The 14,522-nt window shown below is 36.0% G+C and overlaps 2 protein-coding genes across 8 annotated transcripts in view; one reads left to right on the top strand and one right to left on the bottom strand.

The window, feature by feature from the left end:
- Positions 1-1,119: 1,119 nt before the first annotated feature.
- Positions 1,120-10,098, top strand: LOC144979469 (actin-6-like). Of its 6 annotated transcripts, XR_013646711.1 has the most exons (5): positions 1,121-1,237; positions 4,644-5,783; positions 6,135-6,247; positions 7,699-7,785; positions 9,270-10,098. XR_013646711.1 is itself a non-coding variant. In XM_078926135.1 (3 exons), exons 2-3 carry the CDS (start codon positions 4,688-4,690, stop codon positions 7,731-7,733), a joined length of 1,131 nt encoding a protein of 376 aa, XP_078782261.1. In that variant the 5' UTR covers positions 1,121-1,237; positions 4,644-4,687; the 3' UTR covers positions 7,734-10,098. The 6 variants fall into 6 exon arrangements, 2 of the variants coding, with proteins under 2 accessions (XP_078782261.1, XP_078782259.1); XR_013646712.1 differs by lacking the exon at positions 6,135-6,247 and having other exon boundaries at positions 1,120-1,237; XR_013646709.1 differs by having other exon boundaries at positions 7,699-10,098.
- Positions 9,596-14,522, bottom strand: part of LOC144979470 (delta-aminolevulinic acid dehydratase-like) — a 23,734-nt gene continuing 18,807 nt past the window's right edge. The window contains exon 8 of one of the 2 annotated variants that reach the window (XM_078926136.1): positions 9,596-12,250. In XM_078926136.1, coding sequence (XP_078782262.1) covers positions 12,152-12,250 — 99 coding nt within the window. In that variant the 3' untranslated portion in view covers positions 9,596-12,151. Of the gene's footprint in view, positions 12,251-12,657; positions 13,026-14,522 lie in introns of those variants that run through there. The other variant, XM_078926137.1, reaches the window with a different exon arrangement.

Raw genomic sequence — 14,522 nt, 5'->3', positions numbered from 1 at the left:
ACTTGAGTCCTATCTTCAATTTATATAAGCTATAAAATTTTGAGTGGATTTTATTGGTTAAACAAGTGCATATCAGGTTTAGACGGTGATTATTTGAAGTTTTTTTGTTTGTTTTTGTTTTTGTTTTTTTTCACGATGTCAAAAAAAAAAAAGAAAAAAAAATTTAATCAGAGGTTCAAATTTAAAGCCTTGAAAAATAAATTTTAAAGATATTTGGCATTAAAATTTTCAAACTGGAAATTCTTGGTTGATCCGTCAGCCTTTGACGTCAGAGACAAAAAGATGTCAGATTGGTTTCGTGGATGGAATATTGACAAAGACATGAATATTGAAGATTGAACTGGCCAATGATCTTCTTTATTCTATGTATTTCCATTTAGGAATGCGATTTTCCTTATCAAATATATTATTATAACGCACATGATTCGCACATGAACATTGAGGCGGAAGACAAAACAAAAATTAAAGGCACTCAGTCCGACGTACACAAATATGCAGGTCTGACAACCGAACGCATTTATGGGCCAATTCACCATTATTTTAATGAGCAATATTTTGGGTCATTTTTTGAGATTTCCGTTACAACCACGAGCCGATAATAAAATGGGTTATCCGACCTGCAAATAAGTGCACGTTGACTCAGATCTTAACCAGCGTAATCAATGAAGCAGTCTTTCATTTACTATTGTTATTATCATCATCAACTATATTCTATATTGTTGTTGTTGTTGTTGTTGTTGTTGTTGTTGTTGTTATTATTATTATTATTATTATTATTATTATTTATTATATTATTATTATATATTATTATATATTATTATTATTATTATTATTATTATTATTATTATTATTATTATTATTATTATTATATTATATTATTATTATTATTATTATTATTATTATTATTATTATTATATTATTATTATTATTATTATTATTATTATTATTATTTATTATTATTATTATTATTATTAATTATTATTATTATATTATATATTATTATTATATTATTATTATTATTATTTTATTATTATTATTATTATTATTATTATTATTATTATTATTATTTTGAATCACTCTATTGAATCACGTATGTTAGCCTATTTTTAGAATCAAAACAAAAGAAGGTGGGTGGACCTCGACGACTCGACGAAAGAAACAACTTGTTGCTGACTTGAGGAATCTCAAGACCCAAGATGAGATAGCAATGACATAGATATATCAAGAAGAAGGAAAGGTGAGAAATTGCGGTTTTAGTTGTCTATATGAGCTCGGAGTTAAAGGTTAAAAGGGAATGCATGTCAACAAGACAGTCAAAGTCAAAGTCAAATTACAAAGTTGGGTGTGTGGGCAGTGACAGTGGCCAGTGGCAGATAGTGAGAGTGAGTGTGAGTCGATAATGACAATAATAATAATGAGTGTCAATTTTATACTATAAAATAAATTCATTGAACAAGAAGTATAGAATTGTATAGAATAATTCCATGTGCTTGCGTTAGTCTTGATGTACATTACAGTTATACAGTCAACACGCTTTAAACAATTGATGGAATAACGAACGCATGTCTGGCCCTTTGTTTGCCTTATTAGTTTAAATAAACTTTTCATGCTCGTAGTGAACAAATGATAATGAACTGTGTTGAGTGTGGTCTTTGTGTATGGTAGTAGTCAATTCTGTATTCAGTGTGATCATCATGTTGTCTGGTGTTGTCCTGTTAATTTTCGAAGTGGTTATTCAGAGTCGACTCTGGATAACTGTGGGCCCATTATTCAGAGTCGACTCTGGATAACTGTAGATGGTTATTCAAGCACCCTGGATAACCATCAATGTGTACAATATTTAGAGCCGAGTAGCCTATCGAATTATCGAGTTGAGTTCTTGCGAGATAAGTTTGTTTCAATTTGATACCAGTTTATTACGGTTATGTTGTGACTTTGTTAATTTTAATGCCAAATTCATTAAACTTGGCGATTTTTACTGTAGGCAGTTATTCAGAGTCGACTCTGGATAACTGTAGATGGTTATTCAGAGTCGACCCTGGATAACCATCAATGTGTACAGATATTTAGAGCCGAGTAGCCTATCGAATTATCGAGTTGAGTTCTTGCGAGATAAGTTTGTTTCAATTTGATACCAGTTTATTACGGTTATGTTGTGACTTTGGTAATTTTAATGCCAAATTCTTAAAACTTGGCGATTTTTCAACTTCAGTCGCTTATAAATAAGAATCTTTTTATTAATCAATTGCAAACATATTCCATCAACAAAGCAAATTTAAATTAGCTTATAAACAATCATTTCTTAAATCGATCAGCCTAACTTATTATCTCTCTATTACCAAATGATATCTATAAACATAACATGAAGATAGAAGGGTGGCTGAGAGAGAGAGAGAGAGAGAGAGAGAGAGAGAGAGAGAGAGAGAGAGAGAGAGAGAGAGAGAGAGAGAGAATTAATGAATTGATATATATTTTTTTTAAATTGTTTAATAATTAGACACAAGTTGTAATGAATTCTATAAACAAATTCAGAACAATCAAACAAAAACAAAACAAAACTTAAAAAGGAAGAAAAAAAAGACACGCTTATAAACCTTCTAAAATCGTCAAATGAATGTATTATCATGTTACAGCTAAAAAAGTACACACATATTTACACCCATTTGCACCATCCCCTTCCCTTTCGATCATCTTCTCATTCATGGCCACCATGTGTCTTGTACTGCCTTTGACATTTGGCGCCAGCGTGTCTAGACTAACGTCATAAATAAAGGAGTGTCACCAAAATTCATGCAACTGAGCAGAGGTGTCAAAAAATGATAGAAGGCATATTATTTTTTTCCCCCTGAACTACCACTGAGCAGAAAATGTTTGACATGACAAAAAACTACGGAACATTTATGAACAAATCCTAAAATCCCAGAAATCCGCGGAAGATTATCATCACCGCTCCCCACTATATTTTTTTAAATATTTCTTTTTTTTTTTTTTTTTTTTTTTTTTTTGGTGCAAAATCTCGACAATTTGCAAAAAATTGCAATTTTGCGGCCGCAATGCAAATCACCGATGCAAAAAACTGCCATGACAGAAGAGACAAGAAAATACCAAAAAGTAAAACGATTTTCCGTAGTTACGAGGGGAGAAAAAAAATAGAAAAACGTGGTTGTAACTGAATCTCACTCATAACTGTCTGTATTCAAGTCGACTCCCACTCTGAATACGTAGCCATATTCAAGTCACTGTTACAGTTATTTAAGTGACTCCCGACTCTGAATACCGTAGACAGTTTTGAGTCGACTCTGAATACGTACAGTATCAAGCGATCTGAATAACTAACAGTTTTCAGAGTCGACTTGATAACCCCAGCCTTTATTTTTATCATCATTGCTTTTTGATTAGTGCAACTTGCCTTTTTTACAACTTTTGGTGCAACTTCCTTGATTTTCTGGTGCAACTTTGCGCACTTTACAGTGCAACTTTCTGGCAGGACAGATAGTTATTGTTTTGGGAGATGATATTGTTTTCCTTGTAAATCATCTCTCTGTTAAAAACAATGTATTATTATATTTGTTATTTTGAATGTACCTATAATGTAAGCATTTGAGTTTATTCCTCTTTGTTGATTTTGTGCTTGTGTCTGGATGAGACTTATAGGTGATCTCAAACTAAGTACATTGGTGGTATACTCTTACAATCTACATCTGATCCCGATTTGTTCCCAGTTCCCCTTTGTCTTACTTTCTCTTGGGTGCTTTGATTGCAATTCTAGAACCTTTTACTATCCCATCTTCTTCCTTTTTACTGGTGCTGATATAACCTAAATGAGTTACAAGTGCCGTAAAACCTTTAAAAACAAAAACAAACAATAACAAACATATACCCTGCTCGATGGGTGACCAGTGGGTTTTGTGCGACCTTATGAGTTGTCTTGCTCAACAGTTGGTCGGGGATTATGTCTTTGTTAAAAGCATTTCTCGTTGTCCTTTTGAAGGCGGGCATAAACATTTGGAGGAACCCCTGTTTTGTTGTTTTTTTGTGTGTTTTTTTTTACATCATAAGCACCTGACAGGCTGCTTGTGTCGTCCAATATATAACATGTCCGTTGTCCGCCAGGGAAGAGATACATTGAATGCTATGAGCTTTTTTCAACACTGTTAAGTATAGTACTATTTATTGTTACATTATTTCAAACAACTTTTTTTTTACAAACCAAAATTATTTGCTAAGCTACGCCACTGAATACAACTTTGTTGTGAATAATTTCTCCACGGAAAAGAGAATCAACACACCATTACTCTAAACCTTTTAAAGTTTGAGTCATATTTTATTGCAATTGATGAAAAAATCAAAGGAATTCGGCATTGTGAGAAAACCGTTTGGTCTATCACTATCGGTATTCAAAATTCGTAATGTCACTTAAAATATAAGCCAGCTTGCAAAAAATCACTCCATCATATTTCGTAACTGTAACTTTGGAGGAATTTGCGATATTCCGTGCGCACGGTACTTGGAACGGACTATAGAACACCCTGTCACAATGGTTCACCATACATGCAATGGAATTTTGTATGGTTTACGACTATCATCGAAGATGGTTTTTGTTTCAAATAATTTGTCATCTTCTTTTTATCACTTGTTCACAGCTCCTATCAGCACTGAGATTGATTGAAGTTGCCTTTTATCCAAGATGGACGAGGATGATGACGGTCAATGGCCTGTTGTGGTCGATGCAGGATCCAGTATGTTGAGGGCTGGTATAGCAGGTAACGACGTTTCATCGTGTAATATTCCGACTGCTATGGGATCTCGAACTTTTTTCAATAGTAAAACAGATGGATTTGTAGGTGATCAGGAGGAAAATGCGCATCTTCTCTCGTTTCGATATCCAATTCAACGGGGCATTGTAACGGACTGGAATGACATGGAAGTGCTTATGTCACATTGCTACAAACAATTAAACGTTGACTCCAAAGACCGCCCCCTGTTGTATGCTGTCCCGCCTCTCAATCCCAGATCTGAAAAGGAAAAACTTGCTCAGTTGATGTTTGAGACCTTTGAAAGTCCTGCAATTTCTCTGGTATCATCAAGCTACCTTTGTCTGTACGCCTGCGGCCGTCACTCTGGTGTCATGGTCAATATTGGCGATGGCGTTTCTTTCGCCGTACCATTCCATGAAAGCCACTGCATGAAGGATGCTATTCATCGACAGGATTTTGCAGGTCAAGATGTGACAAGCTATCTCCAAAGGTCTCTTATGGAAAAGGGGCATAGCTTCACGACCACGTCAGAGTTTGAGAATGTTCGACAAATCAAAGATGAGCTTTCATATACAGCTTTGGACTTCAATGCTGAGATGGGCAGAAAATCAGATGAAATTGCTTCTCTTTACAAATTATATGATGGTAGTAGCTTGAGGCTTGAACAGGAAAGGTTCCATTGCATGGAGGCTCTCTTTCAGCCATCAAAATTTGGTTTTCTAGGATTTCTTAGTATTCAAGAAATGATTCATAGAACTCTAGAATTATGCGCAATTGATACCAAAGCAAATGCTCTTCCTAACATAATCCTAACTGGTGCAACTGTCTTGAACCCTGGGTTTACAGAAAGACTTCGTAAAGAAATGATACTTCTGTCTCCAAAACAGATGAGAGTTAATGTTATAAGTTATCCAGAATCCCCATATTCTGTCTGGATTGGAGGATCCATACTTGGATCTCTGTCAGCATTTCCAGCTTATCTGATTTCCAAACAAAAGTATGAAGAGTACGGACCCTCAGCAATGGGTATGTTTAAATGTACATGAAAGCAATGCCTGAAAAGGAGGTACCAATATTGAGATTGAAATTGAGAACAAACACAGTTTTAAAAAGAAAATACTAAAGAGAGAGAGAGAGAGAGAGAGAGAGAGAGAGAGAGAGAGAGAGAGAGGAGAGAGAGAGAGAGAGAAGGAGGAGAGAGAGGAGGAGGGGTGCGGGGGGGGGGGGGGAGGAGAGGAAGGGAAGAGAGAGAGAGAGAGAGAGAGACTACATTCATCTTAAACAATGTCAAATAGTGTATTATTTATTATGAATATCCACCATTTTGGATCAAAAAGGACTTTATTTATATCTGGCATACCATTCTTTTCTTTTAAGCACGCCCTTCAACAGTGTCTGTAGATATCACCGAGGGAGCATTATAGATAATTCATCAAACTAAGCTCCGATGTCAACAGAAATCACTCGTGTTGTCCAAGTGGATAAATAAGGTTTTAATCATTTTGGCCTTAATGAAAAAATGTCAGCCCCCCTCCCCCCAGGGGTAGGGAGGCATTTACTGTGTCTTCTATCCCCCTATATCTGTTTTCCAATTTGTTTTCTGTCTTTGTCTTTGGATGAGATTACTTGGTTTTGTCCCGGCCCTGGCTGAGAGGGAAACAGTCAAATGTATAGTTAGTTTTGGGAGATGATATTTTTTCCCTGGTAAATCATCTGTCATGCACTGTATTATGTTTTGTTTACATATTATATATGATTTGTAAACATTTGGGTGTATTCCTATTAGTGGGGTCCTGTGCTTGTCTGGATGAGACTTTTAAGTGATCTCAAACTAAGAATGTACTTTGATATTGTGCTCTTAGAATCTACCTCTGTTTCCTATTTGAACCAATTCCCCATTGTCTTACCTTTTCTTGGTGTTTTAATTGTAATTCTAAAACTTTTTAGTAATAGTAGTAGTACTATCCCATTTTCTTCCTTTTTACTGGCGCGGATATGACCTTAATGTGTTGCAAGCGCCGTAAAACCCTTAAAAACATACAAAAAATGTCAGCCCTTGAAGTAGGGCTTGAAGAAGGGACCTCCAAGGTCACCATTCCTACTCCCTCCCCGACCCCCCCCCCCCCCCACCTTATAGAGGTTTGATTTTTAAAAAATCTGTAATCCTTGCCCTTGCTTGTAGAGTAACTTGATGACAATAATGATGATATGGTATTATAATTTTATTTGAAGATACAGGGTTTCTGTTTTATTACTAGTAGATAAATAATGAAAAGGGAATAGAACTTATGCTATATTGGTGGATAAATAATTGTGTACTTGGTGATGATGGATGACGTCATTGAATTGAATCGTCCAGGAAGAAAGCCCCTATCAGACACCAAAAAAATTGTTTGTTGTATTTTTAATCAGTCAAACAAGATGAAGTTTTGTTTGGAAAATTCTCTGAAACTATTTTTAATAATAAAATATTTAATAATAAAATAAATTGCATGGCAGTTACTGCGCAAAGTGGTTGTAATTTTGCCCCATAAATGTGAATCACGTGTGATGCACAGACCCCAAGTATCGTGCTCAAGAAAACTATTATATTTGAATTAAAAAATGAAGAAAAAAAAACCTCCTAATTACAACACACACATAGAAACGGGTAACACTACTGATGTTTCCAACCATGGCCGACTAGAGTACAATAGTTACGTCATGTTTCCAGCCCATCTTTTTATTTTCACAATTTGGTTTATGTCTGGGTAAATGATAAAATAGAAATCCTATATTAAAGATGCTCGTTTTTCACAAAATACTCACTTTACAAAAATGTTGATTAAAACAGAATCTCTCAGTATCAGGGTACGAAGTTATGTGTGTGGGAAACTTGGAATCTCGGAATGTTATTTCTTGCCACTGTGGCTTTTACTTCTGACTGACTTACTTTAACCAGAATACAAGGGACCCAGAGTTCAAACCCCTGACTAGACATCGAGAAGTTTAAGCCACTTCACATACATTTTCATCGTCCTTTAGCTCAGTAAGTAGATTATTCGCCTCATTGTACTTTTATATAGCGCAATATTCACTGAACGTTCTCAAAGTGCTTTTCAAGGGGTCCCTGGCCAACAGCAACACTTAAAAATAGGACAGGAAATGACGCCTGTTAGGTGATATTACAATCTCTTCAGACAGAGACAACGCTGTTAACGGCCCAGTACTCATTTTACACCCGAGTACGGTGAGAAAATGTGATTAAAGAGCCTTTTCCAAGGACTCAACTATGCGCCGAGCGAGGCTCGAACCCAAACTCCCAAACTAAGTACTTTGATTTGTTATGTCTTCTATCCCCCTGTATCTGTTTTCCAATTGCTTTCTGTCTTTGTCTTGGAATGAGATTACTTAGTTTTATCCTGACCCTGGCCGAGGTTCCTTGGCTGGGAGGGAAACAGTCGAATGTGTAGTTATAGTTTTGGGTGATGATATTATTTTCCTTGTAAATCATCTCTGTTATGAACTGTTATTTATTTTTATTTTTTTTGGATTTGCAAACATTTGAGTGTGTTCCTTTTAGTGAGGATCTTGCGTCGGTGTCTGGGTGAGACTTTTAGGTGATCTCAAACTAAGTACGTACACTGATAGAGTCTTCTTGGAATCTACATCTGTTCCCTATTTGAACCAATTCCCCTTTGTCGTACTTTCTCCTCAAGTCCTTTTAATTGTGCATCTAGAATGTTTTTACTATCCAATTTTCTTCCTTTTTACTGGTGCTGATATGGCCTAAATGTGTTGCAAGTGCTGTAAAACCCTTAAAAACAAAAAACAAAAAACAAAACCAAAACTGCCGGACCAGACAGATTGGTTGACTTTAAGCAATGTTGATGTTATCCATTATCAATGGAATACACTTGGATAGAGAACAGAAAATTTGGGACCAACCAAGGTGTTGACTTCAAGCAGAAGTTGTCTTTAATAGTGTTGACTTGATGCACATTCCAAGCACACCTGTCAACTGTGTAAGACTGTAATCAATTCAAGTGTGATATTGAGAATGGTAAGTCAGTGGATTGGTATCAATGAATGAAAAAAAACACCCCCAAAACCTCTGTCTTTGACTTCATATCCTTTGCTAAGGCACTTTACAAACATTCTCTCTCAATGTAGGTGTGAATGTGTCTGGTAAAAGGTAGTGACGGATTATTGTAAGCTTATAGATAGTATGCGCTTGGCTAAGAAGCTCATAACATTGCCATCCGGAAGGGTAATGGACCAACACACAAAACTGTGTGTATCCATGAACGTTTATAGTCGGGTTAATACAGTTCAGTGAGCATTACTCATAAACGCGGATGGCAAAAAACAATAACAAAGACCTGAGTGACGTCAACTTCGAACTATCTATAGGATGTATCAAAGGAGACCCATATTGAAATAAATAAATATTGACATTTATACAGTGCATTGCATTCCCACAAATTTACCATGCTCATTGCTCATCACAATATTTCATTTATTCCCCAACAGACTGTATGGAACCATATTTTCATTTCTTACAGTACCAGTTGCTTGTTAGGCGTCCTTTTTGTACTATCACTCTTGAAATATTCGTCACTGCCAATAGCAGGGAACTCATTCACACCAGAGTCGAGTGAGGTAATGCGTGTAGTGTCTTATCCAAGGATGCGTCAGAACCAGAACTTTCCACTGACACCCATCCAACCACTGATCATGCTTAGCATTGCTTGGCATTTCTGACAAGACAAGCCACTGTAGCGCTCAGCCATTGAGCCACTCATTGAGAATGAGATTGAATGTATATCTAAAGACTTACTGGAGAATATAGTATGGAGTTCATGATGGAAATATTAGTTGCATATTTTTATTTCATAAAAATTAATCTGATTAAATTTATTTTAATAAGCCATACTAATAAAAACTTTGCAAAACAATAGCTTAAGTGCTTCCTGCTTTGTGTTTATATAGCTATTATTTCTCTCATGTGATAATTTGTACAATTTGTATATTATTACATATTAATATTCCATTGCATTGCGATTACTACATATTACTATCGTTACGGTACATTAGTACGTATTATCGTCATCATTATCAACCTCAATTGTATTATGCATCATCATCATCATCATTTTGACCACTATCACTTACCTTTTTTCAGCTTATTCCAAACAAATGTTAACTTTTTCTCTAACTTTATTCAATGTACTCTCAAATTCAATCCACAAATCTATATTTTTTGTATTTTTACACATAGCTTTGCTGAAATTTATCATTGTTTGCAGTTCTTTTTAAAATTATAAATTGTTTAAATATGATAAATACATTTATTCCTCCATTTTAAGAATCAATGGCTTACTTTGTGTTTGTGTGTGTGTGAGAGAGAGAGAGAGAGTTTTGCCTTTTTTATTAGATGGGACTTTTGCCCTGACCCTAGCTGGGATTCTTGAGCATATGTAACAAATCTCTCTTTGTTGCATGTTGTTAATACATACACTCGAGCAAAGAAATCTCAAACTCTGTACAATTCCCCTTTTTAATCCCTCTATTTTGTTGGTTTTGGCAACACGAAAATCTCAAACACTTTCCGAGGCCAACATGGAAATCTAGAACAAACTGGACATTCCCTTGCACAAATTGTTGATTAAAAACTTTTTTCTTGCGAATTGAGTTGAATGGAAACGAAAGATGCCATCACTCTCCACGTAGCACTAAAGTGAGTGTCAGTTAATGTGTTATGTGAGCCATATGTGTGTGTGTGTGTGTGCGCGCGCACGCATGCGTCAGTGTTTGCATGCTGAACTGAAGGGAATCGCGAAGCATGTTTGACCAGGGTCTTACGCACACCACCCCGCACACCACCCATCACTCCATCAATTTCTTGTATTAGACGACGTTACCTCACACTCTATAGTGTACCAGTACCATAGCAAACTGACCAGTATCATTGGGACGGGAGACTAGCAAGGCAGTGATTGCCTTAGGTGGAATGATCAAAACGATTAGGGGTGGGGAAGGTGGGGTGAGAGAGTTATGATCTATTACATACATGATGTTGTGTGAGAGCAATGCCCTATCTCTTTATCCTGCTATGGGTGAGAGGGAAGAGTGTTAAGTGAGGAGTGATAGAGTATGAGTGTGTAATCCACAATACAATATGCTGGCTTTTTCTTTTGTTATGAACACGCAGTGGGAATCGACTTTCCATTTCTGTAATTGAACAAGACAAGACGCACTAAACGCAACACCAGTGAAAACTCTTTTCATAGTTGTGTAAAAGATGGCTGATAAAAGGAAATTGAATTGTCTCACTCTTGACTCTTGACCGAGTTCACCATAAGGGGAGTAATCATTATAATGTGACTTTTATCAAGACCACCCACATTTACCTCCCTCATATTCATCATATCCTTTGTAAAATACTCAACTCAGAAAACTCGAAAGCACAGAAATCTCAACTTGTTCAAGATTTCCATGCTCATGTAGGTATATGCATTTCTTTTCACGAATGCGTTGATTGATTGGATCGAGTGTGTTCCATATGATTACGATGCAGATCATGTGAATGTGCCGACCTGACACAAGACTTGATGTCATCGTCACCGACAGACTAGGACAAAATGACTACATAACATAAAGAATTAATGATCTGAAAAAGTGTGTATGAATCTGCCAGACAAAAGAAGAAAGAAAAATACAAGAAAAAAAAAATCCCAAAAGATTCGTCTTCCTATTCTGGGGATCAAACCTCAAACCTCCTGATTGCCGGTCAGGGTTATCAAACGATTAATATTCCTTCATGACCACAAATCTGAAAGTAGTCCTTTGGCCTCCCATTGTAGGCATGGCAGGAAGGTCACTTCCTGTGTCTTCTATCTCCCTACATCTGTTTTATGAGTTGCTTTCTGTCTTTGTCTTGGAATGGGATTACTTAGTTTTATCCTGCCCTTGCCCAACAGGGGAAATAATCAAATGTATAGTAGGCTATTCGTTTTGGGAGACGATTTTTTACCTTGTCAATCATCTCTCTGTTAAGTACTGCTCTATTATATATTTTATTTTAAACATATGATTTGTAAACATTTGAGTGCGTTCCTCTCAATGGGGACCTGTGCTTGTGTCTGGATGAGACTTTCAGGTGATCTCAAACTAAGAATCAAGAACACAATGTTCTTGGCATGTTTTTAGTATGCTCTTGGCATTTACATCTGTTCCCTATTCGAACCATTCCCCTTTGTCCTACTTGTTCTTTTAATTGTAACTGTAAAATGTTTTGAATATCTAGTTTTCTTCCTTTTTACTAGCGCTAATATAATCTAAATGGGTTGTAAACGCGTAAAACCCTTAACTCACTCAACCTTAACACCGACTATATCCATAGTTTACCCGGGTTACTTTTTACCCATGCCTATTACTATTACATTTTTATGAGACAAATTATAGGCGCATTCGCCAGACACATGGTAAATGGCCATAGGGTGGGTGGGGTACTGAAGTGGTAGTTGGCAAGTTGAGTAAAATTAGACGTTATCTATACAAATTAAATACCATACGATGAGCAAATAATGAAAACAAATCAAAGCTAATGTTTTTAGTTTTTGCCTGTTAATGATAGTTGAATAAAACTATCTATGTACGTACATGCTCAATTTTAATACATTTTTTCCAATTTTGAAAATTAGAAAAAAATCTCTAGGATTGTGCGAGTTAAAATCAAACCTGAGAGCTCCCAGTCTGAAGATGAGTGTCATACCACATGACCCCACATCAAATTTTTCAGAACTTTCAAAGTAGGAAGAAGAAACCAATCACTATTTACAACATTAGAATTCGAATAGCACTTTACATTCAGGGCAAGAGTTGCCAGATTGAGCAAGCTAAAACTAAAAGACGTCAGCACCTTTACCCAAATATGTAGCTTTATTATAGGATTTATATCAAGTCATTATTTTCAAATGGAATCATATCAGTATCAGTGAGCACCAGAAAACTACGTTGTTAATCATGGTAACAATCGTCATTAATAATAATAATATTAATAGCAATAATAATAATAATAGCAATGATAACGATGATGATGATAATAATAACAAAAAAAGGCTGTTCCAGTATACATAATTATCCGATTACAAATAAATTTTTGCTCTTCTCTCTCTCTCTCTCTGTCTGTCTATATTTCTTATTCATCCACCATGCCTACTTTCTGTCACTCCTTGATCCAGTCCAGCACCCTTGGAGTGTAGTATGTGATGAGGATGTCTGCCCCTGAGATAAAACAGTTGAATATAAAACGAGATAAATGACGTATTTCTTTAATTCAGCTACATGTACATAAAATCCTGGTTTGATTATTTACACACAGTGCAGAGCTAAAAAGTGAGCTAGGGCGAGGTGACTTGCTCAAGGCCACACAGTACCTTTTGGGTATGAAGCAAAGACTGTAGGGATGAGCCATGCTCAGATTAAAAAGAAAAAGTAGGATTCCCAAAATTTATAAGTGAGCGACAGATTATTACAGTGAGACCTGTTCGTCATCCCACCATGTTTTGGATGAAGGCGACATTGACGGTATAACGAATTTGGACAATGTTGTATGAATGAGACTCGACCAGTGTTTGGAATTCACGGTCTGAACTCGGGTTAGAAATTGTACTTTTAATAACAAGGTCTAAACAGCTGGGAATTTTACCAAAAATAACAAAAGTAAAAGAATCTGACAGAACTATTTTTAAAATTATTTTCATCGTGATCAAAAATTGATACAGCAATTTTGTTGAGTAACGTTGATGAAAACGCTGCTGGAAGCTCGAAGGACAAAAATAAAGAGAAGTATTAAATTGTACGCTTTAATTTATTAGACGAAGATTTCTCCTTTAATCAACAAAACATAAAAGGGAAACCCGAAACGTCCACAGTATCTGTCTTCATCTAATAAATTGAAGCTTACAAATCAATACTTATCTTTATTTTTGAGTAGTATTGGTGGGTTGTATGTTTAGAGAAATGTTGTAATAGGTTATTTCCCTTAGATCATTATTTTTTAAAATAATTGTATTGTAACTCTTTTATAGCGAAGAATAAAGGGAGGTTATTCACGTTGTTCCCTTCCTCCCATCAACTCAAACCAGAAGGGTCGTAGGATCGCTTTAGCCTTTTTGTTTTATAAAAATATTCCTCTGTATGCCTTGTCTCCATCATGAAGTCACCAATTATCATTCATTATGAACACAAATCATTGGCCAATCTAATGTCCTTGCCAAACACTCAAAACTCAAATGGGATGTCAGACCCAAAATCAAGGAATAACTTGAACGACCATTTAAACTACACTTAGGGAGCGTTCACATATTACGTCATCAGCTAGGGGGGGTCTACCAAATGTTGACATGTGTTGACATGGGGGGGGGGGGGGGGGGGGGGGGTCAGACCCAAGATGATGTCATCAAAACATAGGCAAATTAAGCCTATTTCAAAGTTTGTTCCTTTCAAAACAGCTAAAGATAAATTGCTATGATGAGTATTGCCCATCTCTCAAGAAACAAGATGGGAAAGGGGTATCACTTCTCAAAAGGCGAACTTTCCCTAAATGTTCATTGTATCACTCCTCGATCGCAGCAATGAAAGACCATTCACGAAAATGCGGCATACAAGAAGAACAGCAAATGGGAGAAAGTGATGACGATGAAGATGAAATTGATGATACTATTTATAGTACATTGCCAGAGGTCCAAGGCAGAAACATTTTTGAATCAATTAATTTTA

Source organism: Berghia stephanieae, chromosome 9, assembly GCF_034508935.2.
Source record: "Berghia stephanieae isolate SIO BIC M18660-M18661 chromosome 9, UCSD_Bste_1.3, whole genome shotgun sequence".
NCBI lineage: Eukaryota > Metazoa > Mollusca > Gastropoda > Nudibranchia > Aeolidiidae > Berghia > Berghia stephanieae.
Note: the sequence above shows the minus strand (reverse complement) of the source record. Positions and strands in the feature narration are given on the sequence as shown.

Coding starts and splice junctions, on each gene's coding strand:
- LOC144979469 (XM_078926133.1), top strand. CDS start 4,688: ATGGACGAGGATGATGACGGTCAATGGCCTGTTGTGGTCGATGCAGGA. Junction 5,784..6,134: donor GTACGGACCCTCAGCAATGG/GTATGTTTAAAT, acceptor TTTTCTTTTAAG/CACGCCCTTCAACAGTGTCT.